The sequence below is a fragment of the Nothobranchius furzeri genome, chromosome 4 (genome assembly GCF_043380555.1).
Source record: "Nothobranchius furzeri strain GRZ-AD chromosome 4, NfurGRZ-RIMD1, whole genome shotgun sequence".
Classification (NCBI taxonomy): domain Eukaryota; kingdom Metazoa; phylum Chordata; class Actinopteri; order Cyprinodontiformes; family Nothobranchiidae; genus Nothobranchius; species Nothobranchius furzeri.
This window is the reverse complement of record NC_091744.1, coordinates 52,253,011-52,278,542: the sequence shown is the minus strand read 5'-3', so window position 1 is coordinate 52,278,542 and position 25,532 is coordinate 52,253,011. Positions and strand designations below refer to the sequence as shown.

The window sequence follows — 25,532 nt, the reverse complement described above, 5'->3', positions numbered from 1 at the left end:
GATTCAGTTCAGCTGTGCTCCTCAGCAGCCCGGTAGAGAGGAGAAGGAGGGGCAGTGTCAGGCTGATTCACTGGAGCTGGATGATCCTGCTCCTCACTCATGGCTGGCAGCCGTGACATACATACATACATACATACATACATACATACATACATACATACATACATACATACATACATACATACATACATACATACATACATACATACATACATACATACATACATACATACATACATACATACATACATACATACATAGATAGATAGATAGATAGATAGATAGATAGATAGATAGATAGATGATAGATAGATAGATGGATAGATATGAATGTAGCCCCAATAGGGAACAAGCCTGTGTCCCAAGCCCCCCCCCCCCCCCAGCCCCACCCCGGATAATCTACCTGCCCCCCTTTGTAGGGCTGGCTAAATCCGGCCCTGGAACTGACACGTTATTACCGGTAATTTGCATGCATGTTTAGAAGAAAAGAACAGCGCTGACACTGCATTAATTCAATTCAATTCAATTTTATTTACAAAGGGCCAAATCACGACAAGAGTCGTCTCAAGGCCCTTCACATAATAAACATTCCAATTCAGGTCAGTTCATTAAGCTAATCAGAAAAAAGTTTCCTATATAAGGAACCCAGCAGGTTGCATCTGACACTAGTCAGTGACTTTACAACAATCCTCATACTAAGCAAGCATATAGCGACAGGGGAGAGGAAAACTCCCTTTTAACAGAAAGAAACCTCCAGAGGATCCTGGCTCAGTATAAGCAGCCATCCTCCACGACTCACTGGGAATCGAGAAGACAGAGCACACACACACACACACACACACACACACACACACACACACACACACACACACACACACACACACACACACACACACACACACACACACACACACACACACACACAAAAAGTAATGTGTCTATAGTTATATTGTGATGTCTTAGTAAATATTCTATTTGGTGAGAGATAACATTTATTGTATTTATCCTAGTGGATCTATAATTAAACGGATAAACTAGTAGTATCACATTCAATGTCAAGGAAACAAAAAGTTATTATCAGGAGAGGGAGAAAGTTTAAGTGGTTAGCAGCAGTGTGCTAGACGATGGACCCCTCCATGAGGCCACCACAGCTCAGCAGAACATCATTGTAGCTTCTTCTGGGGAGAAAAACACTTAGAGAGAAAATAAAGTTAACAGCTGAAATAGCAGAACATAATACAGTTAAAGAGCAGATTGCAGAAGAAAGTGGTAGAGTGTGAAAAGTGGCCAGTGTGTCCTCCAGCAGTCTAAGCCTATAGCAGCATTAATAAGCCCTGGATGATTAGAAAATAAAAACTGCACACAAAACATGCCTGGTTAGTAAATAAAACACACTTGCCTACCAGAAGGAGTCATTCACTCTCATCTTCCTCTTGCGCACTAAAGCCATTAAAGTCCTCTTCTTCAGTGTCGGACTTGAACAGCCTCAGAAGAGCTTCGTCACATACCTTTTCTGTGGCGATGTCATTGTCGCTGTCCGTGTTGCTGTCATCATCCCCGGGTGAAGCTAGCTTGAACAAGTTCTTCCCGCTGCCGTCTCCAGCGCAGAACCATGGATTCATTCATGCCAAGTTTACGTGCGGCAGCACTGTTTCCCTCCTTTACTGCCAGATCAATGGCCATTTTAACTTCCGCTTCCGGTCGGCAACAAGATGGCGCCTGTGCTTGGCTTAGCCGCAGTCACCGGCCACTTTTTCAAACTTTTCTCCACTAACCTCCTCTTTTCCACCTTGCTCCTGTCTGCAATCCTCTTCAGTAGTGTCCCTGCTACCATCTCCTATGATCGCCAGACTCTTTTGTCCTTCCGTTCGTTCACAATCGCCCAAGATGCACCGAGGATGTACCAACCTGTTTGTTTACCTGAGTGGCGCACCGGCCCGGAACCAATCGACGGTCCCGAGCTTTCCGCCTCCGGCTATGTTTGTCCGGTCCCGGGAAAACGTCGAATGAAAAGAGGTAAACGAGCAGGAATCCAGGTGAGAATAAGACTTCTCTTAAAGCGTGGTTTATCTAGTAAACATCGGCGTGATCTTCTAGTTTCTTGTCCTTTGTTTGGTGACCTGAGCGCCACTTCCGCGTTGCAACGCGGTTCATCCGTCCAAGTTTTTAAAGGTCGGTTTATCCTCATTCCTCAGTGGTTTCTCCTCCTGTTCCCTCCATAAGTGGTTTTTATAAACACCGTGGATCTAACCCTGCTAATTTACGTCCACTAACAACAGCTGTTTCTGTAGTTTCTGATTCCTCCTCACTCAGCATGGCTCTATTAAATACCCACTCTGTTAACAATAAGTCCTTCCTGCTCAATGATCTAATTCTGTCTAAAAACCTGTATTTTCTTTTTCTGACTGAAGTTTGGCAGCAAACATCTGATTATTCTGCTCTGATTGAACTTTGCCCAAGTGGTTATTCTTTTCTTAGCCAGCCCCGGGGTTCTGGTCATGGTGGAGGCCTAGCTGTTGTTTTCAGAGACCATCTTCCATGTAGCTCTACAACCTCTGGTCACTTTGCTTCCTTTGAACTGCAGCTGATTAAAGTCGGGCATAAGGACCCGTTCTACTGTGCTGTGGTCTATCGTCCACCTGGTCCAAACAGTTCTTTCCTTCAGGAGTTTAGTGACTTTCTATCCTCCACTGTGAAGCTGTCCAGACTGGTGATTGTTGGTGACTTTAACATCCACGTTGATGATCCCTCTGATCACTTTGCCATGAATTTCTCCAGCCTTATGGACTCCTTCAGCTTTACCCAGCATGATTCTGGCCCCACACACACCAGGGACACACTCTGAACCTTGTTTTTACCCTGAGTCTAAATGCTGACAGTGTTTGTCCTGAGGATGTTTATATTTCAGATCACCATTGCATTTTCTTTAACTTGTCAGTTTCTGCGTCCCCACCTCCTGCTCGCCGTATGGTTAGTTCTCGTTTTCTTAATGAGAGCACAGCTAGCAATTTTTCTGCTGCTTTTGATCCACCCTGTTCTTCTGATAACGACCCAGATTCCTTAACTTCTCAGTTTAACGAGCACTGCCTCTCCATTCTGGACAACATCTGTCCTGTCAGAACCAGATCAGTTCCTGCAGTGAACCCTACTCCCTGGTTTAATGACAGCCTTCACAGTCTGAAGCGCCAATGCAGAAAAATTGAGCATTTGTGGAAGAAAACCCATCTCCACGTCCATCTGCTGCACCTAAAGGATCTTCTGACATCCTTTAACTCTGCAGTCAGAGATGCTAGGGTTTCCTATTTCTCCAACCTGGTGTACCAGAGCAAAGGGAACCCCAAGGTGCTGTTTAACACCATCAGCAGCATCGTCTCTCCTGCCTCTCCTAAAGCCGCCATCCACTCTGTTACAGACTGTGAGAACTTTCTGTCTTTCTTTGTGGACAAAGTCAATAAGGTTAGATCTAGCATCTCTCCTTCAGCCTTATCGCTGCCTCTCCCGACTCCAACCAGGCCCGTCATCCTAGATAGCTTTGCTCCTGTTTCTTTGCCTGAGTTAACCAAACTAGTTAACTCTATGAAGACCTCTGCATGCCCCCTCCACATCTTACCCTCATCTTTGTTTAAAAGTGCTTTTCAGTCCATCGGCCCCAGCGTGCTCTCTATAATTAATGCTTCTCTGGTTTCTGGTCAGGTCCCTGCTTACTTTGAGAACGTTGTAATCCACCCGCTTCTTAAAAAACGAGTCTCGACCTCTCTCTCCATAGCAGCTTCAGACCCATCTCTAAACTTCCGTTCATCTCCAGGATCTTGGAAAAAGTTGTGGATAAACAACTCACAGCTGCTCTTGATGAAAATAACATCTATGATAGCTTCCAGTCAGGTTTTCGTAGAGCTCATTCTACTGAAACAGCTCTTCTTAGGGTCTCTAATGACCTTCTGACTCACAGTGATGCAGGGACTGTTCTGTTCTGGTCCTGCTGGACCTGACTGCAGCCTTTGACACTGTTGACCATCACCTGCTACTGGAGAGGCTGAGAGACTGGGTAGGCCTATCAGGATCTGCTCTGGAGTGGTTCTCCTCTTATCTCTCTGAGCGCTCCTTTTCTGTGGCCGTCTCCAAGTTTAGGTCCTCCACCACCTCCCTTACCCATGGTGTCCCACAAGGTTCTGTGCTGGGGCCTCTGCTCTTCCTCCTCTATCTGCTTCCTCTTCAGCACATCCTGAGCTCCTTCAAAGGAATCTCCTACCATCTTTATGCAGATGACATCCAACTGTACATCTCCTTTAAGCCCCATGAGATGTCTAAGCTGCAGTTGTTACACACCTGCTTAGACTCTATCAAAACCTGGATGGTGGGAGCTTTCTTCAGCTGAATGAAGATAAGACTGAGATCCTCATCTGTACCCCAGACAAGCTGGTTACCAAAGTCAGAGACTCTCTTGGTCAGCTTGCTTCCCACACCAAAGCTTCTGTTAGGAATCTTGGCATGACCTTTGACCCAGCTCTCAACCTGGATTCTCATGTCAGTTCTCTTGTTGGCTCTTCCTTCTTCCATCTCAGGAACATTGCTAAGCTGAGTCCCATTCTGTCTCGCTCTGAACTTGAGACAGTTATCCACACCTTCATCTCCTCACGCTTAGACTACTGTAACTCTCTTTTCACATGTCTGAGCAGAATCTCCCTGAACCGTCTACAGGTGGTTCAGAACGCCTGTGCTCGGCTTCTGACCAAGTCCTCCAAACACACCCACATCACCCCGCTTCTCCTCCAGCTTCACTGGTTGCCAGTCAACTTCAGGGTTCACTTCAAGATCCTGGTTCTGGTCTATAGGGCCTTACATGGACAAGCACCATCTTACATTGGTGATCTTCTTAGTCCCTACACCCCCAGCAGGTCCCTGAGGTCCAGTGATCAAAGCCTACTGGTTGTGCAGCACCAGGCTAAGGACCAAAGGTGACAGATCATCTGCTGCTCTGGCCCCCAGACTCTGGACCTCTCTCCCCCTGAGCCTGAGATCAGTGGACTCAGTGGTCTCCTTTAAAAAGCAGCTGAAGACTCACTTGTTCAGGCTGGCTTTTGTATGACCTTCTTCACCTCTCTCTTTATTCTGCTCCCCCCACCTATTCCACCTTCCTCAGGATCCACTGATTTCCCTCTTTCCTGTTCACTCTCTCTTTCTTAACATTTTTTGTTTTAAATCCCAATTGCCTATTTTTGCTCATTTTAAATATATTTTTAAACATTTTCTAAATGCTTTTTATATTTGTACAATTTTTTGTTTTGTTTTTGTGAAGCGCCTCGTGATTTTTATCTTGACAGGCACTATAGAAATGATATTTTCTTCTTCTTCTTCTTCTTCTTCTACTTAAATGCGGCATCATATGAACTCATACATGTAGTTACCATGATGAGGGGGTATGGATTTGAAACAAATTCTTCGTCGTGCTGGCTGCTTGCATGTGCTAAATTAAAATGAGCACTTTCTTCCATTTCCACTTTTGACTTCCACTTGTTTCACTTTCTGCTAAAGCGCCCTCTGGCAGGTGAAGGAAAATCTTCTGTAAAGCCGCACCTCATTATAAGCCGCATGGTTGAAAGCGTGGGAAAAAAGTAGCGGTCTGGAAAATACGGTCTATGTTTTCCTCCCTTTAAACATTTTCCATTGTCTTTCCTTTCTGCTTCCTTTTGATGTTTACGTTGAAAAACGACGTCACTTTCAGAAGTCAAGATGAAAGCTTTTTTAAAGCAAGCTGCTTCTTTCTCTTATTGGAGCCACTAGGATAACTCCATGTCATGTTTTGACTACCACTTCGAGTTTTGTTACGAACACTCTGGCTTCTCTTCTTCTTTTTTCTGCTTTCTCGTCTTCTTCTTATTTGTGGTCTTATGGCACTTGGCAAACAACAATTTGGTGCATTACTGCCACCAACTGGATTGGAGTGGAATGACTACCAATTCCTGTTGGTGCATCTGCGTCTTGAAGTAATAGTCCATTTTCGCATTAACAGAGGGGTGCCAGCAGTCAGGGCTAGGGGGCCCCCCAACATGAGGGGGCCCCAGGCAGCCGCCCACCTACGTCTAATGGTAAAACCGTCACTGTGCTCATCTGGGGTCTATTTGACCCAGAGTTGTTTCAGCTACCTATGTGAATCGTGTCTGTCAGTGTGTTTGACCTCAACCCTGACCTTTGCAGGTGCCTGCCACAAGCACTTCCTCAAGAGTCACATGTGAACAGCTTTCTGGAGGCAAGCATCTCTTTGGGTTAAAGTGTGTTAGTAATATTTTTTTATTTTGTAGATCTACACTTTCCAGGACATGCTCGTGGCTGAGAATCCCAACTTGGTCAGCAAGATTGTGATTGGTCAGAGCTCTGAAGGTCGTCCACTGAACGTGCTCAAGGTGCAGCTAACAGACATGGATGATCAAGAGCCTTTTTTGTTGAAATGAAATGTTAATAAACCCAGGTGTCTTACTGCAAACATTCCTTTTCTTTTTTTTCAGTTCAGCACTGGTGGAACCAACCGTCCTGCTGTCTGGATCGACACTGGAATCCACTCCAGAGAGTGGGTCACCCAGGCCAGCGGCATCTGGTTCGCTAAGAAGGTCACATGATATGTTTATCTAACTTCTCTGTCTCTGTAGACACCTACTGTAATGACACCTTGACCTTTGCTTATGTCACTAGATAGTAAAGGACTATAGACGCGACCCCACTGTCACGGCCGTCCTCAACAACATGGACATCTTCCTGGAGATTGTGGTCAACCCTGATGGATACCACTACACCCACACAAACGTGAGGCTCAGTTTAACTCAGCAGCAGTATTTTAGTCTCAGAGTCATAAAGAATTGCAGTTTATAAACTGCTAATGAGAATGATCTGGGTTATGAAATCCGATTTCAATAAGAAACTGGGAGTAAAGTCTAATATTTTCAGGACCGCATGTGGCGCAAGAACAGGAAGCTTCTGTCTAACTCCAGATGTGTGGGCATAGACCTGAACAGGAACTGGGATGCTGGTTTTGGAGGTGAGGTCCTTCTCTAACTCTAACACATGTAACGATGAGCTGTAAAGAAAAAGCCAAAAGGGGTTGATCTGATTTTGTATAATTCGATTTGTTATTTTTTGAACAATCTCAGTTCATTTGTTGCTGAGCTACATATTTTAGAAACTCACAACTTTTCACACACCATGAAGTAAAGTAAAGAAACTCAATGAACACAATAAAAGGACCAGCTCCGTTCTGTACGCTACTTGTCACTGATCTGCAGTCGAGGCAATAAAGAGTAAAAGCTGGAAAACAGCAGGCTCGATTAATTTTATATTAGTTTTGTGACATTGTAATGTGCCGTGTGGAACAACCTGCTGGGAATACTGTGTGTAGAAAAATACTTTGATACTATAATACTGTAAAACCAGACGTGATCATGGAAACACGTTGCTCTCCAGTGAATTTACACTCGGTTTACACTTTGTTTTTGTTGGCGTTGCTATCACCAAATAGTTTATTTGCAAAATCAATCACTGTATAACCAGTAACTACAGTAACGTTGCAGAGGGTTTCTTCACAGCAAAAGTTAAGGAGGGATACAGATTTTTATCAGGCTGTGTGGCCTCGGCTGCCAAAATGTGTGCCCCCCCAATAATGCACATTGGCATTGCTATCACGAAATAGTTTATTTGCAAAATAAGTCACAGTATAAGCAATAAGTACAGTAACTTTGAAGATGATTTCTTCTTCACAGCAAAAGTTATGGAGGGATACAGATTTTATCAGGCTGTGTGGCTCCAGCTGCCAAAATGTGTGCCACCCAATCTATAATGCACATTGGCAGAGTTATTCTTTGTAAATAAATAAAATGTAAAACAACATTTAAATATATATATATCGTCTTTGTAAGTAACAGGGCTTTTCAAAAATTTGCAAGTTAGTTTTGGCCAACCTTTCGTAGGCCTACTGAACTCCAACATTGTCAAATTTTTCCAAAATCTCCGGTCACGTGAGTTTTTCTCATCAATTATGCAAATTAGCTCACGTTGTGTGCACGAACTGAAAACCAGAGTGCCTCTGAGCTAACTAGAAGATTACTTTACAATTTGTTTTCGAATATAACAAACGCCACAAGAGGATGGAACCAGACGAGTACAAGATTTTGGTTGCAAATAAACTGAAAGGCGAGTATCCAGCACTTTTCACGAAGAAAGAGAAGTTTCTTCTACGAAGAAAAGCTGCTATTTGCGACATTGAAGGTAATAACAGCCACTTCGTAGCATTTCTAAATCAATACATGTATATTAACACATACAATGGCATAATGTGTAGTCTTAATTTGCACTAACCGATTTAATTAGCTTGACCTTTCTTTGACCTAGTTAACCTCAGTTAATAGGTGTCACACCCGGTCATGTCTCCCCGTTTAGTTCAGCCTTGTGTCTCGTTGATTACTCCCACCTGCCTCTCGTTTCCCAATCACCTTAGCTCCCAACCCTCCTGTATTTAAACCCTGTCTGTTCTTTGTACTGTGTCGGATCATTGTTTCATTGTCCAGCGTGCTTCAGTATTAAAACCCTTTGAATGTGCTCACCTGTCTGCCTGTTTTCCTGCTCCGCGTTGGATCCTCATCTCAGCTCCGTTCCTCTCAACAGCGCGCTGACAGAATGATCCGACCCAAACCCGTTGTGAGATCCAGCGAGGAGATTCTCCCGTGGGAGCACCTGCTTCAGTGGCTCACTCCGAGCCACCACCCAGCTTCTCCATCGCCTTCCCCTGCTTCAGTTCTGCCTAGCCGAAAACGCCTTCCTCGGCCATCAGCCGCAGCAATCCTCACTGCTCTCCCGGAACCGGACGAGGGGTCGGACCGGGAGCCGCTTCCGGATCGCTCCAGCTTCGTGGGCACCCGCCTGGCTGTGTGCTCCCCGGGAGTTGGCCCACGGCGTGGGGAGGCATGCCGGGCTCCATCGCAGCGGCTGGTGCCTGGACGGAGCCGCGAGCTCGCTGCAGTTCTGGCTCAGAGCGCCAACTTGGACACGCCCCCAGTCAGACCAGCAGTCCCGTCTCCGGTCCAACTAGCGCCTTCGTCATCTGCAGGCGGAGGAACCACGCCCACAGCCCAGCTGATGGAGCTCCAGGCGGAGCTTGACCGGATCCGCCAGCTCGTCAGCCTCCAGGAGAGTCACCTGGACACTCTATCCTCCCCGAACCGCCAGGAGAGGAGTGAGCCCGTCCACCCAGCGGAGCTCGCTGGTCTCCGGGCTGAACTGGCCCAGCTCCATCGAACCCTCAACCTCCAGGAGCTTCAGCTGGACGGGCTGTCCCCCCTGCTCTCACGGCTTCCAGCCCTACCAGTTCCACCACTTCCAGTCCAGCCTGTCCAGGCAGCCCCTCCTGCAGCTGCCTCGCCTCCACTCCAGAGGGCCCAGAAGCAGAAGGGACGGGCTCAGAAGCAGAAGGGATGGGCCCAGAAGCAGACTGTTCCGGTTCTGGCCCCGAAGCGGACGGGTCGGCCCCAGCAGTCGGCGGTCCAGCAGTCGGCGGTCCAGCAGTCGACGCCCCCGGACCAGAAGTCGACGCCCCCGGACCAGAAGTCGACGGTCCAGAAGTTGACGGTCCAGGGCTCTGTGGCCGACGCCCCTGCCAGTCCTGTGGCCGACGCCCCTGCCAGTCCTGTGGCCGACGCCCCTGCCAGTCCTGTGGCCGACGCCCCTGCCAGTCCTGTGGCCGACGCCAGTCCTGTGGCCGACGCCTCTTCCTCGTGTTCTGAAGTCGATGCCTCTTCCTCGTGTTCTGAAGTCGACGCCTCTTCCTCGTGTTCTGAAGTCGACGCCTCTTCCTCGTGTTCTGAAGTCGACGCCTCTTCCTCGTGTTCTGAAGTCGACGCCTCTTCCTCGTGTTCTGAAGTCGACGCCTCTGATGACGTCGCCTGTCCAGAAGTCGACGCCTCTGATGACGTCGCCTGTCCAGAAGTCGACGCCTCTGATGACGTCGCCTGTCCAGAAGTCGACGCCTCTGATGACGTCGCCTGTCCAGAAGTCGACGCCTCTGATGACGTCGCCTGTCCAGAAGTCGTCGCCCCTGATGACGACGTGTCCGAAGTCGTCGCCCCTGATGACGACGTGTCCGAAGTCGTCGCCCCTGATGACGACGTGTCCGAAGTTGTCGCCCCTGATGACGACGTGTCCGAAGTCGTCGCCCCTGATGACGACGTGTCCGAAGTCGTCGCCTCCTCCTCTGATGACGACGTGTCCGAAGTCGTCGCCTCCTCCTCTGATGACGACGTGTCCGAAGTCGTCGCCTCCTCCTCTGATGACGACGTGTCCGAAGTCGTCGCCTCCTCCTCTGATGACGTCCCGTCTGATGACGTCGCCTCCTCCTCTGATGACGTCCCCGAGGTCGGCTCGTCTGACGACGTCGCTGCCTCCTCTGATGACGTCCCCGAGGTCGGCTCGTCTGACGACGTCGCCGCCTCCTCTGATGACGTCCCCGAAGTCGGCTCGTCTGACGACATCGCCGCTGCCTCGTCCTCTGAAGTCGGCTCGTCCGATGACATCGCCGCTGCCTCGTCTGGGGATGCTCTTTGCACTCAAGAGGCCGACGCTCCATCCAGCCCGGCGTCTCCACGGTCTCCGGTTCCGATGGTGGTTTTGAGGGCAACGCCGGCCCAGCCTGCAGTGACTTTGTCGCCGGCCCAGCCTGCAGTGACTTTGTCGCCGGTCCAGCCTGCAGTGACTTTGTCGCCGGCCCAACCTGCAGAGCTCCTCTTCTGCCGCAGGCGCCGGCCTCCAAGGGCCCGTCGCCTCCTCATCTGCCGCAGGCGCCGGCCTCCAAGGGCCCGTCGCCTACTCATCTGCCGCAGGCGCCGGCCTCCAAGGGCCCGTCGCCTCCTCATCTGCCGCAGGCGCCGGCCTCCAAGGGCCCGTCGCCTCCTCATCTGCCGCAGGCGCCGGCCTCCAAGGGCCCGTCGCCTCCTCATCTGCCGCAGGCGGCGGCCTCCAAGGGCCCGTCGCCTCCTCATCTGCCGCAGGCAGCGGCCTCCAAGGGCCCGTCGCCTCCTCATCTGCCGCAGGCGGCGGCCTCCAAGGGCCCGTCGCCTCCTCATCTGCCGCAGGCGCCGGCCTCCAAGGGCCCGTCGTCTCCTCCTCTGCCTCAGACGCCGGCCTTCCAGTGCTCGTCGTCTCCTCCTCTGCCTCAGACGCCGGCCTCCAAGAGCCTGTCGTCTCCTCCTCTGCCTCAGACGCCGGCCTCCAAGAGCCTGTCGTCGCCTCCTCCTCTGCCCCTCTGCTGGTCCCTCTGTTCCTCTGGGCCCTTCCTCCTGGTTCCCCTCCTCCCACCCTGCTCCTCGTTCCTGTGGGCGTCTGGGATCCGCCCCTTGAGGGGGGGGGGGGGGGTACTGTCACACCCGGTCATGTCTCCCCGTTTAGTTCAGCCTTGTGTCTCGTTGATTACTCCCACCTGCCTCTCGTTTCCCAATCACCTTAGCTCCCAGCCCTCCTGTATTTAAACCCTGTCTGTTGTTTGTACTGTGTCGGATCATTGTTTCATTGTCCAGCGTGCTTCAGTATTAAAACCCTTTGAATGTGCTCACCTGTCTGCCTGTTTTCCTGCTCCGCATTGGATCCTCATCTCAGCTCCGTTCCTCTCAGCAGCGCGCTGACAATAGGCACATGGGCATTCATTAAAGTAAAAGTTTTAAGGTTTGCTATTAAGTAGACAGCGTTAACTAAGAAATGCTTTTGTCCTTTTATAGTTTAACAATATATTACATCGTAATTACTTTTGGAGTGGAATGTGCCGCACCCTTTTACGCAGGTGTACCCACTGTTATGTCTTTAAATTACAGATGTGGAAAATTACTGACAGCAGGAAATGTGGAATTAAACTACTTTGAATTGATATTTGTAATAAAAATAACTCCATGATATCTGAAGTCCATTAGTTATAATGACTTTACACATCCATCACTTTTTTATTATCACTAATACAGTCTTGTGTGTGGCATAATCTTTTTGGCTTCTGAAGTAGTCATACCGTCATAAATATAGAGAACCAGTCCAATAGTCACCCCAAAATTATATCACATACATAATTGGTTCACTACATTCAAGATGTATTGTCATGACTTTTACCAAATATAGACCTGTCATGGTTTAAATAGCTATAATAAACTTTTCTATTTTCTTGTTTATGTTTAGGAGAGCAGCTGTTTTACTGGTGCTACAGAGGCACAGACAAAACCATAAAGACTACGGTAGTCTGTGGGGCTGAAGAGGCAAACACAATTTTTTCAGATTTCCATGCCAGTCCCAGAGAAGCCATTTCAGCGCGGTTCTATTGGCCAGGGATGTCAGTGGACATCAATAATTGGGTGGGCACTCCAAAACAAACTCTGTGTAATTCTACTACAGCTAAATTATTTTAAGAGGAACACAGCAATGTTTCTGTATCTCTCAAAATCAGTTATGTAAACCTTGATCATCAACTCTTGTGTTTCTGATAGAATTGCTTTTATTTTTTGATTAGGTTTCCCAGTGTGCACTTTGCCAGGCAAGTGCTGCAACAATTAAAAAACCAGCGGCATACATTCCGATAAAGGTTAGTCATTGACCATAGCAAATAATCACATTTAATCACACAATGGTTTCATAGCTTAGAAACCTACTGATTTTATTTGATATATATATATATATATATATATATATATATATATATATATATATATATATATATATATATTCAGTAGACTAGCATTCTGTGTAATTACATCATTATTAACTTAACTATGATTTTGTTTTTAAGGTCTCTCAGCCATTTGAACTGGTTGGGATGGACCTTATTGGAAAACTTACTGAAACCAACAATGGACATCAATACATATGGGTCAGCAGTAGCTCAGGTGGTAGAGCGGGTTGCCTCATGATCGGAGGGTCATGGGTTTGATTCCAGCTCCCGCCAGGGGTATCCTGCTGTTGTGTCCTTGGGCAAGACACTTCACCCAACTTGCCTGTGTTAGTGGTGGTCAGAGGGGCCGACGGCACCAAATGGCAGCCTCGCCTCTGTCAGACCTCCCCAGGGCGGCTGTGGCTACAAGTAGCTTACCATCACTAGCAGTGTGTGAATGTGAGAGTGTGTGAAAGCGTCTTTGGGGATCTTGAAAAGCACTATATAAGTTCAATGCATTATTATTATTATTATTATTATTATTATTATTATTATTATTATTATTATTATTATTATTATTATATGTGTTTTTATTGATTATTTTACAAAATGGCCACAAGCATACCCTTTAAAGTCAAAATCAGCCCGGGAAGTGACAAACTGTCTCATAAAATTTGTCCACCAGTTCGAAGCCCCCAAAAGGATTCTTACTGACCAAGGCAAAGAACTTGTCAATTCTGTAAGTACTTTAGTCTTTGGCAAAAGTATGTGAACTCATAGTTGAATTTTTGTTTTGAAAATGGTTCATTTTCTGTTCTTTATAAATCTATTTCTGAGACATTAGTATGACAGCTGTTTATTTAAATTCTTATTGTAATGTGCTTATAGTCAGTGTATATTACTTGCTTTTGCAGCTAAACAAAAGGGTTTGCGGATTGTTAAAAATTAAAAGAAGCCTCTGCTCCCCCCCATTACCCACAAACAAATGGGCTGGTGGAGAAAATGAATGGCACCATCCAGAGGTATGGGGGTTCCCTTCAACCAAAACATGAATGTATGACATCAAACTATTAAAAACTGTAAATGGTCTTTCATATGAATGTCTTCTATGTTCTTTCATTGTCAGAGCCCTGTGCAAAGTTGTTGGCAACCATCCAGAAATGTGGGATGAGTATCTGGATGCTGTAATGTTTGGAATCAGAACTAAAAAGCAAGTGACCACCAAATACTCACCTTATTACCTAATGTTTGGCAGAGAGGCTCGCTATCCTTCCGAAATCCCAGAAGAGTTCATAGTATGTCTTTCTGTCTGTGACAAACTGCACGAAAATCCCACACAACGAAAATGTTTTAGTTTTTAAGGTGCGTGGAGATCAGTTTCAATGAATGCTACGTCACCACCATAAAAGCACTACAACACTGAATATTTTTATGGATTGTTCAAACCCTCAATAACAGTTTTCTTCATGTCCAATCAATCCCAAGATACACTGAATATTTGCCAGCAACACATTGTGTCTTAAAACCTTACCAAAGACACTTAATGTAAATTTTCACTGTACTTCTCAGTTCTTTTATGTATTATCTGTGTATCTTACACAAATTATAGTAATGATAGACATGTCTTTTGATTCAAAGGTTGATAAGAGTGTGGAAGACATTATGGGGCAAGAGGAGCGGTAGGAAGACATTCAAAAGCATCAAAAGCTGTTGGAACTGGTGAAGGACAATGTGGTCAAAGCTCAGGAAAAAGCAAAGGACAAAATAAAAATGATGGAGAGATGTCGTCTTCAAAGTTGGTGACAAAGTTTTAAGAGCTAGCATATGAAGCCAGCAGAGGAAAGGGGGAACACTTGAAGCAAACTTTTTAGGCCCTAACATTATTACAGCAATCCAAGATAAAAGTGCAGATCTTCAGGATTCCAATGGGACAATAATTCCAAAAGTAAATACTGACCAACTAAAGTTAAGCAAAGACAGCATGCCAAGCGTGCCACACCGGGGTTTAAAGAAAACAGCAGCCACATTACTAACAGCACAAACAGGTCCAGCAGCACCAGCATCTGCTCTAGCTCCAAAGACTACAGCAGCACCAGTGGCGGTAGCACCACCACCACCACCTCCTCCTAGAGCTACCCAGGCTACAGCACCAATAGCATCACGTGCATCACTACCAGTTCAAAGACAACATCCATCTCCAGTTCCACAAGGTATAGCCACAACGGAATCAGATCCAGAGTCAGGAGCAACAGCACAGAACGAGAACGAACCACCAGAACCAGCCACAAGTGCTACTGAACCAGAACACGTTACAGCTCTACAAACAAATTACAAAACAGCAGAAGACTCAGCCTCACAGACCACAACAACTGCAGAGCCAGCCTCACAGACCACAGCTCCAAATGCTACAACCACACAAGCCTCAGCTCCACAGATTACAGCCCAGCAACCTACAGCACAAACCATAGAAGCAACAGTTCCGCTTGTGACACCAGCCCCAGCAACAGCCTCACAAGCTAGCCCTGCACCACCTACAGCATCACCACCTCAAAGATACACTGAACCTGTTGCAGAGAAATGTAAGTAAATATAATATTGTTTTTATTTTATTTAAAGAAGACTTTTGTTCCTATGACGGTGTTTATTTTGGTACTCTGTAGATCATGGCATAGCAAATTTTACAATTTTAACCAGATTTTTTAGTTATATTTCCTAAAAGAATCTTAAAATTCAACAATATGGTAATGCTTTAAAAAAATTCATGGAGGAAAACAGTATAGAATATTTGGAAAAGGATGTAAGCCACATGTGTAAAATTGAAAACAAATGAAAAAGTGAGTCCTTGGAAAATGCAAATCTTTCTTTTGTTGTTGTTTAACCCAGATCATGATTGATATTGTACGTCTGATGTACACAACAGTTTGGACACACCTTCATTCTTTTTGTCATTACTTTTTGCAGATAAAATGGATGTCTGGGCTGGAAAGAGTCCTCATGTTCTACTCTCAAAAATTGGTGCTTACAAATTATTTTACTGGGATATCCAACAAATTGGTCCGGACATGGAGTTAGAAAGTGAGGTACAGTGATCTTTACTGACAACAATGCAACTATCAGTGTTTTATTACTTGACAACAGTTTTAAAATGTTTACATTTTGTATTCGCAGTCTATTAATGCATATCTTGCGATCATGGTGAGACAATGCAATCGCCATAATTCAGCAAAAGCAGCATTCATTGATTCCTTTTCAATGACTGCCATTTGGAAGAGAAAAGCTCCAAGACTCAAGGTAGGTGTCTCTAGAAAGAATTTTGTGTGTATTGTTTAAGTACCTCGGATCATACCCACATCCAGATCCAGATTTAGATTGGATAACAGTGAGTGAAAATGAACTCCATGTCCAAAGAAAATCCTTAAAAAGAAATTTATTGGAGGACGTCTCGTCTCGTCTCGTCTCGTCTTCCTCCGCTTATCCGGGTCCGGGTCGCGGGGGCAGCATCCCAACTAGGGAGCTCCAGGCCGTCCTCTCCCCGGCCTTGTCCACCAGCTCCTCCGGCAGGACCCCAAGGCGTTCCCGGACCAGATTGGAGATGTAACTTCTCCAACGTGTCCTGGGTCGACCCGGGGGCCTTCTGCCGGCAGGACATGCCCGAAACACCTCCCCAGGGAGGCGTCCAGGAGGCATCCTGACCAGATGCCCAAACCACCTCAACTGGCTCCTTTCGATCCGGAGGAGCAGCGGTTCTACTCCGAGTCCCTCCCGAATGTCCGAGCTCCTCACCCTATCTCTAAGGCTGAGCCCGGCCACCCTACGGAGGAAACTCATTTCGGCCGCTTGTATCCGCGATCTCGTTCTTTCGGTCATTACCCAAAGCTCATGACCATAGGTGAGGATTGGGACGTAGATCGACCGGTAAATCGAGAGCCTGGCTTTCTGGCTCAGCTCCCTCTTCCCCACGACAGATCGGGTCAGCGTCCGCATCACTGCAGACGCCGAACCAATCCGCCTGTCGATCTCCCGATCCCTCCTACCCTCACTCGTGAACAAGACCCCGAGATACTTAAACTCCTCCACTTGAGGTAGGACCTCTCCCCCGACCCGGAGGTGGCAAGCCACCCTTTTCCGGTCGAGAACCATGGTCTCAGATTTGGAGGTGCTGATCCTCATCCCAGCCGCTTCACATTCGGCCGCGAACCTACCCAGCAAGAGCTGAAGGTCAGAGCTGGATGAAGCTAGGAGGACCACATCATCCGCAAAAAGCAGAGACGAGATTCTCCTGCCACCAAACTCGACACACTCCACACCACGGCTGCGTCTAGAAATTCTGTCCATAAAAGTGATGAACAGAACCGGTGACAAAGGGCAGCCCTGGCGGAGTCCAACCCTCACTGGGAACAGGTCCGACTTACTACCGGCTATGCGGACCAAACTCACGCTCCTCTGGTAAAGGGACTGAATGGCCCTTAACAGAAAGCCACCCACCCCATACTCCTGGAGCGTCCCCCACAGGGTGCCCCTGGGGACACGGTCATAAGCCTTCTCCAAATCCACAAAGCACATGTGGATTGGTTGGGCAAACTCCCATGCCCCCTCCATCACCCTTGCAAGGGTATAGAGCTGGTCCACAGTTCCACGGCCAGGACGAAAACCACATTGCTCCTCCTCTATCTGAGATTCAACTATCGATCGGACCCTCCTCTCCAGTACCTTGGAGTAGACCTTTCCAGGGAGGCTGAGGAGTGTGATCCCCCTATAGTTGGAACACACCCTCAGGTCACCCTTCTTAAAGATGGGGACCACCACCCCGGTCTGCCACTCCCTAGGAACTGCCCCCGATGACCACGCAATGTTGTAGAGACGTGTCAACCATGACAGCCCTACAACATCCATAGCCTTAAGATACCCAGGACGAACCTCATCCGCCCCCGGGGCTCCGCCGCTGTGTAGTTGTTTGACTACCTCAGCAACTTCTGCCCCCGAGATCGGACAGTCCATCCCCAGGCCTCCCAGCTCTGGTTCCTCCTCGGAATGCGCATTGGTGGGATTGAGGAGCTCCTCAAAGTATTCCTTCCACCGTCCGACTATAGCCTCAGTTGACGTCAGCAGCTCCCCATCCCCACTGTAAACAGTGTGAGCGAGTTGCTGTCTTCCTCTCCTGAGGTGCCGGACAGTTTGCCAGAACCTCTTTGGAGCCGATCGATAGTCTTTCTCCATGGCCTCACCAAACTCCTCCCACGCCCGAGATTTTGCCTCGGCAACTGCCACTGCTGCACCCCGCTTGGCTATCCGGTACCTGTCTGCTGCCTCCGGAGACCCACAGACCAGCCACGCCCTGTAGGCCTCCTTCTTCAGCCTGACGGCTCCCCGAACCTCTGGTGTCCACCAGCGGGTACGGGGGTTGCCACCACGACTGGCACCGGCCACCTTACGACCACAGCTAGCAACAGCCGCCTCGACAATCGCAGAGTGGAACAAGGCCCACTCGGACTCAATGTCCCCCACTGCTCTCGGGACGTGGTCAAAGCTCTGCCGGAGGTGGGAGTTGAAGACCGTCTTGACAGGTTCTTCTGCCAGGCGTTCCCAGCAGACCCTCACTATGCGTTTGGGTCTGCCAGGTCTACGCGGCATGTTCCCTTGCCATCTGATCCAACTCACCACCAGGTGGTGATCAGTTGACAGCTCCGCCCCTCTCTTCACTCGGGTGTCCAAAACATACGGTCGCAGGTCAGATGATACGACTACAAAATCTATCATCGACCTGTGACCTAGGCTGCCCTGGTACCAAGTGTACCGGTGGGCATCCTTATGTTCGAACATGGTGTTCGTTATGGCCAAACTGCGGCTTGCACAGAAGTCCAATAACAAAACACCGCTCGAGTTCTGATCAGGTGGGCCGTTCCTCCCAATCACACCCCTCCAGGTCAAGCTGTCATTGCCCACGTGAGCATTGAAGTCCCCCAGCAGGACAATGGAGTCCCCTGATGGAGCACTATCTAGCACTCGTCCCAGGGACTCCAAAAAGGGTGGGTACTCTGAACTGATATTTGGCCCATAAGCACAAACAACAGTCAGGACCCGTTCCCCGACCCGAAGGCGCAAGGAAGCTACCCTCTTGTCCCCCGGGGTAAACCCCAACACACAGGCAGAGAGTCTCGGGGCTAACAAAAAGCCAACCCCAGCCCTCCGCCTCTCACCCGGAGCAACTCCAGCAAAGTAGAGTGTCCAACCCCTCTCCAGGTCTCGGGTTCCAGAGCCAATGCAATGTGTCGAGGTGAGTCCGACTATATCTAGCCGGTACCGCTCAACCTCTGCCACAAGCTCCGGCTCCTTCCCCGCCAGCGAGGTGACGTTCCATGTCCCAAAAACTAGTTTCCTTGTCCGGGGATTGGACCGCCAAGGCTCCCGCCTTGGTCTGCCACCCGATTCACATTGCACCGGACCCTTCATGTTCCTCCTGCGGGTGGTGGGTCCACAGTTGGACGAGCCCATGTATCCGGTTCGGGCTGGGCCCGGCCGGGCCCCATGGGCGAAAGCCCGGCCACCAGGCGCTCGCTCACGGGCCCCAACCCCAGGCCTGGCTCCAGGGTGGGACCCCGGTAACCCTCCGGGCCGGGTACTCCGACTCTTCGTTTTCACCACCATGAAAGATCCTTCGAACCGTTCTTTGTCTCACCCTTCATCTAAGACCAATTTGTCATGGGAGACCCTACCAGGGGCACTAAGTGCCCCAGACAACATAGCTCCTAGGATCATTAGGGCACTCAAACTCCTCCACCACGATAAGGTGACGGTTCAAGGAGGAGTATTGGAGGACGTAATGTACAAAACCACTTATAAAAATATAAGATAGTCCAGCTTCTTGCACAGTTTAAAGAAATGAGGGGTGAATCATGGCTGTCGCAGAGTACTATATAAGTTAATGATATATAATATATCATAAATTGTTTTAATTAAAAAAGGACTCTAAACAAAATGTTATTGCATTTCTTTTTTTTATGTCTGAAGTTAATATATTTATTCTTTTGTTTCAATTTAAGATCAAACCCATGGAGCATGGAGTCATTCTGGGAATTGTAAATGAACATCATCCCTGGACATTAGTGGTAAAAAAAAACAATTGCATTTACAATGTTCATCAAATCAGCTTCATTAGACGAATGCATGGCATGCAGATCATCTTAAAAATTGAATTATTACATGTAATTCTCCACCAAATTTTATTGTAGGTCATTTACCCAAAAGAAAAGAAGTCGCTGTATCTTGATCCACTCGGAGAAACTAAACAAGGTATCCAAATTTGTTTGGAATCAACTATGGGGTTGGTAAGGTAAGGATAACTGTTGTTGCCGTTGTTATTTTTGTGTTTATTATGAAAATTATAAGTATGATGTCGTCACCCCCCCCCAAAAAAAATGGCAGTCATAATTAAAAAACTAGCAGCAACAGGTTCAACTTTTTGTGCTGGCCTTCTGATATTGTGGTGCTATGGGTTAATTTTGCCTTTAAAGAGAAGTCTCCTTATGTTTCAATGTTTATTTGAGGACCTGAGGTCTGTATGAGATGATGTTTTTATATTAGAAAATAAAGCACGTGGATAATAATGTTTAGTAGTTGCATAAAGTGTTGTGGAGGTTTAAATGGTAAATGGCCTGAATTTGATATAGCGCCTTCTAGAGTCCTGGAACCCCCCAAGGCGCTTTACAACACAATCAGTCATTCACCCATTCACACACACATTCACACGCTGGTGGGGATGAGCTACGATGTAGCCACAGCTGCCCTGGGGTGCACTGACAGAGGCGAGGCTGCCGAGCACTGGTGCCACCGCTCCCTCCGACCACCACCAGTAGGCAACGTGGGTTAAGTGTCTTGCCCAAGGACACAACGACAGTGACAGACTGAGCGGGTCTCGAACCTGCAACCTTCCGATTATGGGGCGAGCACTTAACTCCTGTGCCAACATCGCCCCAATAAAGCATCAGAGCAATAAAACATCAGACAAATGTCTAAAATAATTTCACATAGGTTGTACATGTGTGAATTTCATCTTTGTTTCTCCTCCACATCTCTTCAAAGTGTACTGTGTGAGTGATTGATTTCTATATCATGGGAGGAAACAGGAAAACAAAAGCACAAGTAATTGTCCATGGGAATGCGTTTTAGACTTTTCAAAAGTTATGATTTTAACAAAACAGTGTGGTCAATGTTCTTAACTTGATGTTCAACAGACACTTAAGCGCTCCATACTGTTAGCCTTTTTGTGTCACCAAAATTTAAAAACATGTTATTTGTTTTTATTGTACTTGTCTTTCAGGGCATTCATGCAAAAAAAAAGGATGCAACGTCTCAAGGTGGACTTGTGACACAGTCAAACACCCCAAACAATTGGACGCTACCTCATGTGGAGTCTTTGCATTGAAAGTACGAGTCTTAACCGCAATGCATACACATATACAAGAATATTGGAAATGTTGTGTTGTAATAAATGTTAATGACAGGAAAAGGAATATAAGATAATTACACAAGAGAATAAAGAAATTGATTCAAAAAAACAAATTTCTATAAAATAACATTTACGATATTAGCCTATTTAGTCATCTTAGAATCTCTTTTTCAGTTTACCAAAAATATCTTGCAAAAAGAGTCAACAGACTTTCCATCTACAAAAAAGGCCGTGAATACACACAGGCTGCAAATTGCCACCACTCTCCTCCTAGAGACAGGTAACTAATTTTCCACCATTCAGTGTTCTGACATCATGAATATTTTCATCATGATGGCTGTAGAAACAAACCATATACGTAGTTGTTTGAATGAAGTAATATGTGCAGTAGGTAGTATAGTCCATGTGCTATTTTTTCACTTTTTAAAACAGATGACCTGACAAACATCTGTCATTTCTGCAGGGAAGAAGAGCATGAAACTGACAATAAATGGGTAATGTCATCATGAAAGACTGCTAAATGTTATGATCAATTCCCATAAATGAAAATTTAACATTGGCATTTGTATTTATTTATTTATTTTTTTTACAGATTCAGTGTGAGATGTGTTTGCGGTGGTTCCACCAGCTCTGCTTGAAAAGCCCACCACCCGAAGACGTGTTTATTTGTTTCGCTTGTTCATAGCTGACACTAATGGGCTCGACACACGGGAGGCGACATCGCCTCTCCTCCATTCATTTTCAATGAGACATGCGCAACAAAGCGATAATCGCGGGTCTCTCTCCTACTAAGCGAAACGCGAAAAACGTGCGTGTGAAATTTTGCACTCATGCACGTGCCGTGCACGGACGACCCAGCGACGCAATCCCAGGAAGTTGAAACATTTTCAACTTTTCATCGCTGTCGCTCGGACGAGGACCAATCAACGGAGGTTTCATTCACTGACCAGTGAGCGGACAGGATGCTCCGCACATCTCCAAGCAAACATGGGGGAGAAGTTGGTTATTATTATGTTTTATAGTAAAATCAGAAGTAAGATTTCACATAACTCTAGCAGCACCTTGTGAAACATCATATCTACCGCTTTATTAACTCTGAACCGCTTAAATAACCTTAATTCCCTCCAACCTGACACAGCCAAACAAAACAACGGAAGTTTCGATTTCGCCATGGAACAGAACGCGTAGACGGCTTTGCCGCTGGCCGCTGCCGCAGAACGCCTCCCGTGTGACAGGTAATAAAAGCGACAGCGACAAATTTCGCTGATCACGGTCGTTTGTCGCCTCCCGTGTGTCGAGCCCATAAAGGTGCACAGCTAGTGTTCTTATGGCACACACAGTTGAGAACACACATATCTACATGTATAGCTGTAGATGTTAAATTAAGAAGTCTTGAAAAAGAAAATGTTCTCCAAAGTTTCTGTAGTTATTAGTTATACTGTGACTTATTTTGCAAATAAACTATTTCGTGATAGCAATGCCAATGTGCATTATTGGGGGGGGCACACATTTTGGCAGCCGAGGCCACACAGCCTGATAAAAATCTGTATCCCTCCTTAACTTTTGCTGTGAAGAAACCCTCTGCAACGTTACTGGTTATACTGTGATTGATTTTGCAAATAAACTATTTGGTGATAGCAACGCCAACAAAAGCAAAGTGTAAACCGAGTGTAAATTCACTGGAGAGCAACGTGTTTCCATGATCACGTCTGGTTTTACAGTATTATAGTATCAAAGTATTTTTCTATACAAAGTATTCCCAATGGAACTGGGCAAGTGGCTCCTCCTACTTTGCGCGCTCCCGTGAACGGGGAAACAATTTTTGACAGGGGTAACTACTTTGGCACAACACCAGAAAGGCAGACCCGAGCGTAAACACACTGTCAATCAGCCGTTCATGAAAAAGCATGTGAAATAAAAAAAGGTACTTACTCCCCCCTGCGAGGCGGATTCACCCCGAATCCGACGCGCGTGAGCCGTCAGCGGAAGTCTGTCTGCGGAGCTAAACAGCCGACCGGTGGAGTAATCTCAGCCCCCCGGGCTTTAGAAGAAAGCATGGCACCACGTCGGCTCTCCAGAGAAGTTCTTCCAGCGTCTGGCTCAGCACGACGGAGTCACGGCACCAAAGATTTTGGGTAATTTTATCAGTCCAAGATTACCTTAGGGGAAAGTTTAAAGCACAGGGGGTTATAGTAATCAATCAATCAACACCAATACCAATCATAAACAATCAATTTAGACTTTGCAAAGTGGAGAAAAAAATCAGTCCACACCGAGACTGAAACCAGGTTGTTCTCTCATCAGACTGAAGTCCTCCGATAGCATTTATTAGCACACAAGCATACACACACAAAGATTAACGCGCACACATTTTTAGTCTGGTGTGCAAACAACAAAGGACGTTGGCTGCTGGTGTTTGTGTAAAACTACCACTGGCTGCCAGGTCTCCTCTCTGCATCCTGATGTTCTCCCCGTCAAACAGGTCTGGCAGTGTCCTTGTCCTCCTGTCAAAGTAGATCTTCTGTTTCTCCTGTTTCTTTTTCAGTCTCTGCTGAATCATGTCCACACCTCCAGGCGTAAGTAGCAAGGTTGACATTGGCAACTTACTCTTGAGCCTCCGGCCCATGAGCATGAGCTGGCGAAAGTCCAACACCTTCCATGGGTGTGTTTCTGCACTCCAACAGTGAAATATAAGGGTCTCCTTTACGTCCTCTGATTTCTAATTGTCTGAACCATCCTTTCAGCCTGTCCATTCGACTGAGCATGTGTGGGTCTTGACGTAATGTGCTTGAATTCCCACCTTTTAGCAAACTCCTTAAACTCAGCACTGGCATACCACGTCTGGTATACCATGCCTGGCGAAAATCGATTTCATGGCCACTATTACCCTTCTACTGGTAGTCTCAGTCAGCTTTGGCATCTCTGGGAACTTTGGAAGTAATCCACACACAGCAGAAATTCTGATCCATTGTGGTTAAATAGATCTGTTCCCACGTTTTCCCATGGTCTGTTTGGTATCGGATGAGACAGTAGTGGCTCTTAGGGGTTACTGTTTCTGTTCTCATTACACACTGCACACTGTGACACCATTTTCTCGATGTGTGTTGACATATTCGGCCAGGATAAAACGTCTCTCGCTCTTTCTTTGCACTTGACCATTCCTAGGTGTGACTCGTGGATTTTCTCCAGCATCTCTTGCCTGAGCTGCTTTGGAACAATGACTTTAGCTCGTTTGAACACTAGTCCTGATGTGAATGTAATCTCATCTCTGAATGTCCAGTATGCTAAAATGTCTTTATGAACTGCACTTCTTTCTCCTGGCCATCCCTCCATTATCCTGACTTTCAGCAACTGCATTTCATTGTCTTCTGACGTAGCTTTCTGAAACTGTAGTAGCTTTTCATCTGACATTGGTAGCTGCAGTGTCAGCAGATTCACCTCCCAACTCTCTATCCAGTGGATCCTCAGTCTGTTCTTTGAGGAAAGCTCACCTTAAAGTGTCGGCAATGTAGAGTTCCTTTCCTGGTTTATACCTCACCTCTACGTTGTATCTCTGTAATCTCAGCAGCATCCGATGTAGCCTCATCGGAGCTTGATGTAGTGACTTCTTCAAGATGCTCTCCAATGGCTTGTGGTCGCTCTCCACATTGATGTTTTTTCTATAAACATACTGGTGAAATTTCTCAAAGCCGTACACAATAGACAGCAGCTCCTTCTCAATCTGAGCGTATCTTTGCTGGCAGTCTGTGAGAGCTCTCGATCCATAGGCCACAGGTTGCCCTTCCTGAGAGAGATAGGGGGTGGCTAAGACAAATGTCTGAATGTAACCCTAAATTCTTTACTTGTCTTAGAGAAAGTCACGCATTTTCTGAAAGGGTAAAGTGTGTGTGTGTGCGCGTATATATGTCGATGGTGTGTGCAGGGATGTGGGGTCTCACGTATAAAAGGGAGAGGGTTTGAGGCTAACACAAACCAGTCATCAATTCATTTATTGACATATAGGGTCATTAAAGATCATATCACAAAAGAGGACTACAAACAATACACCTGTCACGTATGACGAAAGGTGGGTTGGGGGAAAGGGCATAAAGGTCAAAGAAAAATAGACCTGTCAAAAACCTTGACGAAAGGTGATTCCTTATATCTCTCTCGCGTAGGACCTGGTTCCAGCAAAGACCCCTGCAGAGAAACCTACAGTGGACCCAGTGCCAACTCTGAGTCTGAGGTCCGATCCATCGTTAACTTTGTGAGCACTCATGGCAACATCAAGGCCTTCATCTCCATCCATTCCTACTCTCAACTGCTCCTGTATCCCTACGGCTACACCAGGACTCCTATCAGGGACCAGAACGAGCTGGTACAGCACCCTTTCTCTGATTGGTTCTGCTTCCATGTCCCATGTATCTGTTACACGTTGACAGATGTCTT

At 46.9% G+C, this 25,532-nt stretch overlaps 2 protein-coding genes across 4 annotated transcripts in view; both read left to right on the top strand.

The window, feature by feature from the left end:
- Positions 1-25,532, top strand: part of LOC107373665 (carboxypeptidase A1) — a 39,406-nt gene that overhangs the window by 12,616 nt on the left and 1,258 nt on the right. Inside the window, exons 5-10 of one of the 2 annotated variants that reach the window (XM_054732745.2) lie at positions 6,300-6,401; positions 6,504-6,605; positions 6,688-6,798; positions 6,940-7,030; positions 12,193-12,365; positions 12,521-12,623. In XM_054732745.2, coding sequence (XP_054588720.2) covers positions 6,300-6,401; positions 6,504-6,605; positions 6,688-6,798; positions 6,940-7,030; positions 12,193-12,365; positions 12,521-12,604 — 663 coding nt within the window. In that variant the 3' untranslated portion in view covers positions 12,605-12,623. Of the gene's footprint in view, positions 1-6,299; positions 6,402-6,503; positions 6,606-6,687; positions 6,799-6,939; positions 7,031-12,192; positions 12,366-12,520; positions 12,624-25,261; positions 25,462-25,532 lie in introns of those variants that run through there. The other variant, XM_015941800.3, reaches the window with a different exon arrangement.
- Positions 13,567-25,262, top strand: LOC139069624 (anti-sigma-I factor RsgI2-like). 2 transcript variants are annotated; one of them, XM_070550244.1, is made up of 11 exons: positions 13,567-13,680; positions 13,785-13,953; positions 14,297-15,237; positions 15,620-15,738; positions 15,827-15,949; positions 19,699-19,764; positions 19,888-19,988; positions 20,976-21,082; positions 21,279-21,384; positions 21,568-21,598; positions 21,697-25,262. In XM_070550244.1, the coding sequence occupies exons 3-8, from the start codon at positions 14,640-14,642 to the stop codon at positions 21,022-21,024; spliced, it is 1,056 nt and encodes a 351-aa protein (XP_070406345.1). In that variant the 5' UTR covers positions 13,567-13,680; positions 13,785-13,953; positions 14,297-14,639; the 3' UTR covers positions 21,025-21,082; positions 21,279-21,384; positions 21,568-21,598; positions 21,697-25,262. The 2 variants fall into 2 exon arrangements, with proteins under 2 accessions (XP_070406345.1, XP_070406344.1); XM_070550243.1 differs by having other exon boundaries at positions 13,785-14,020.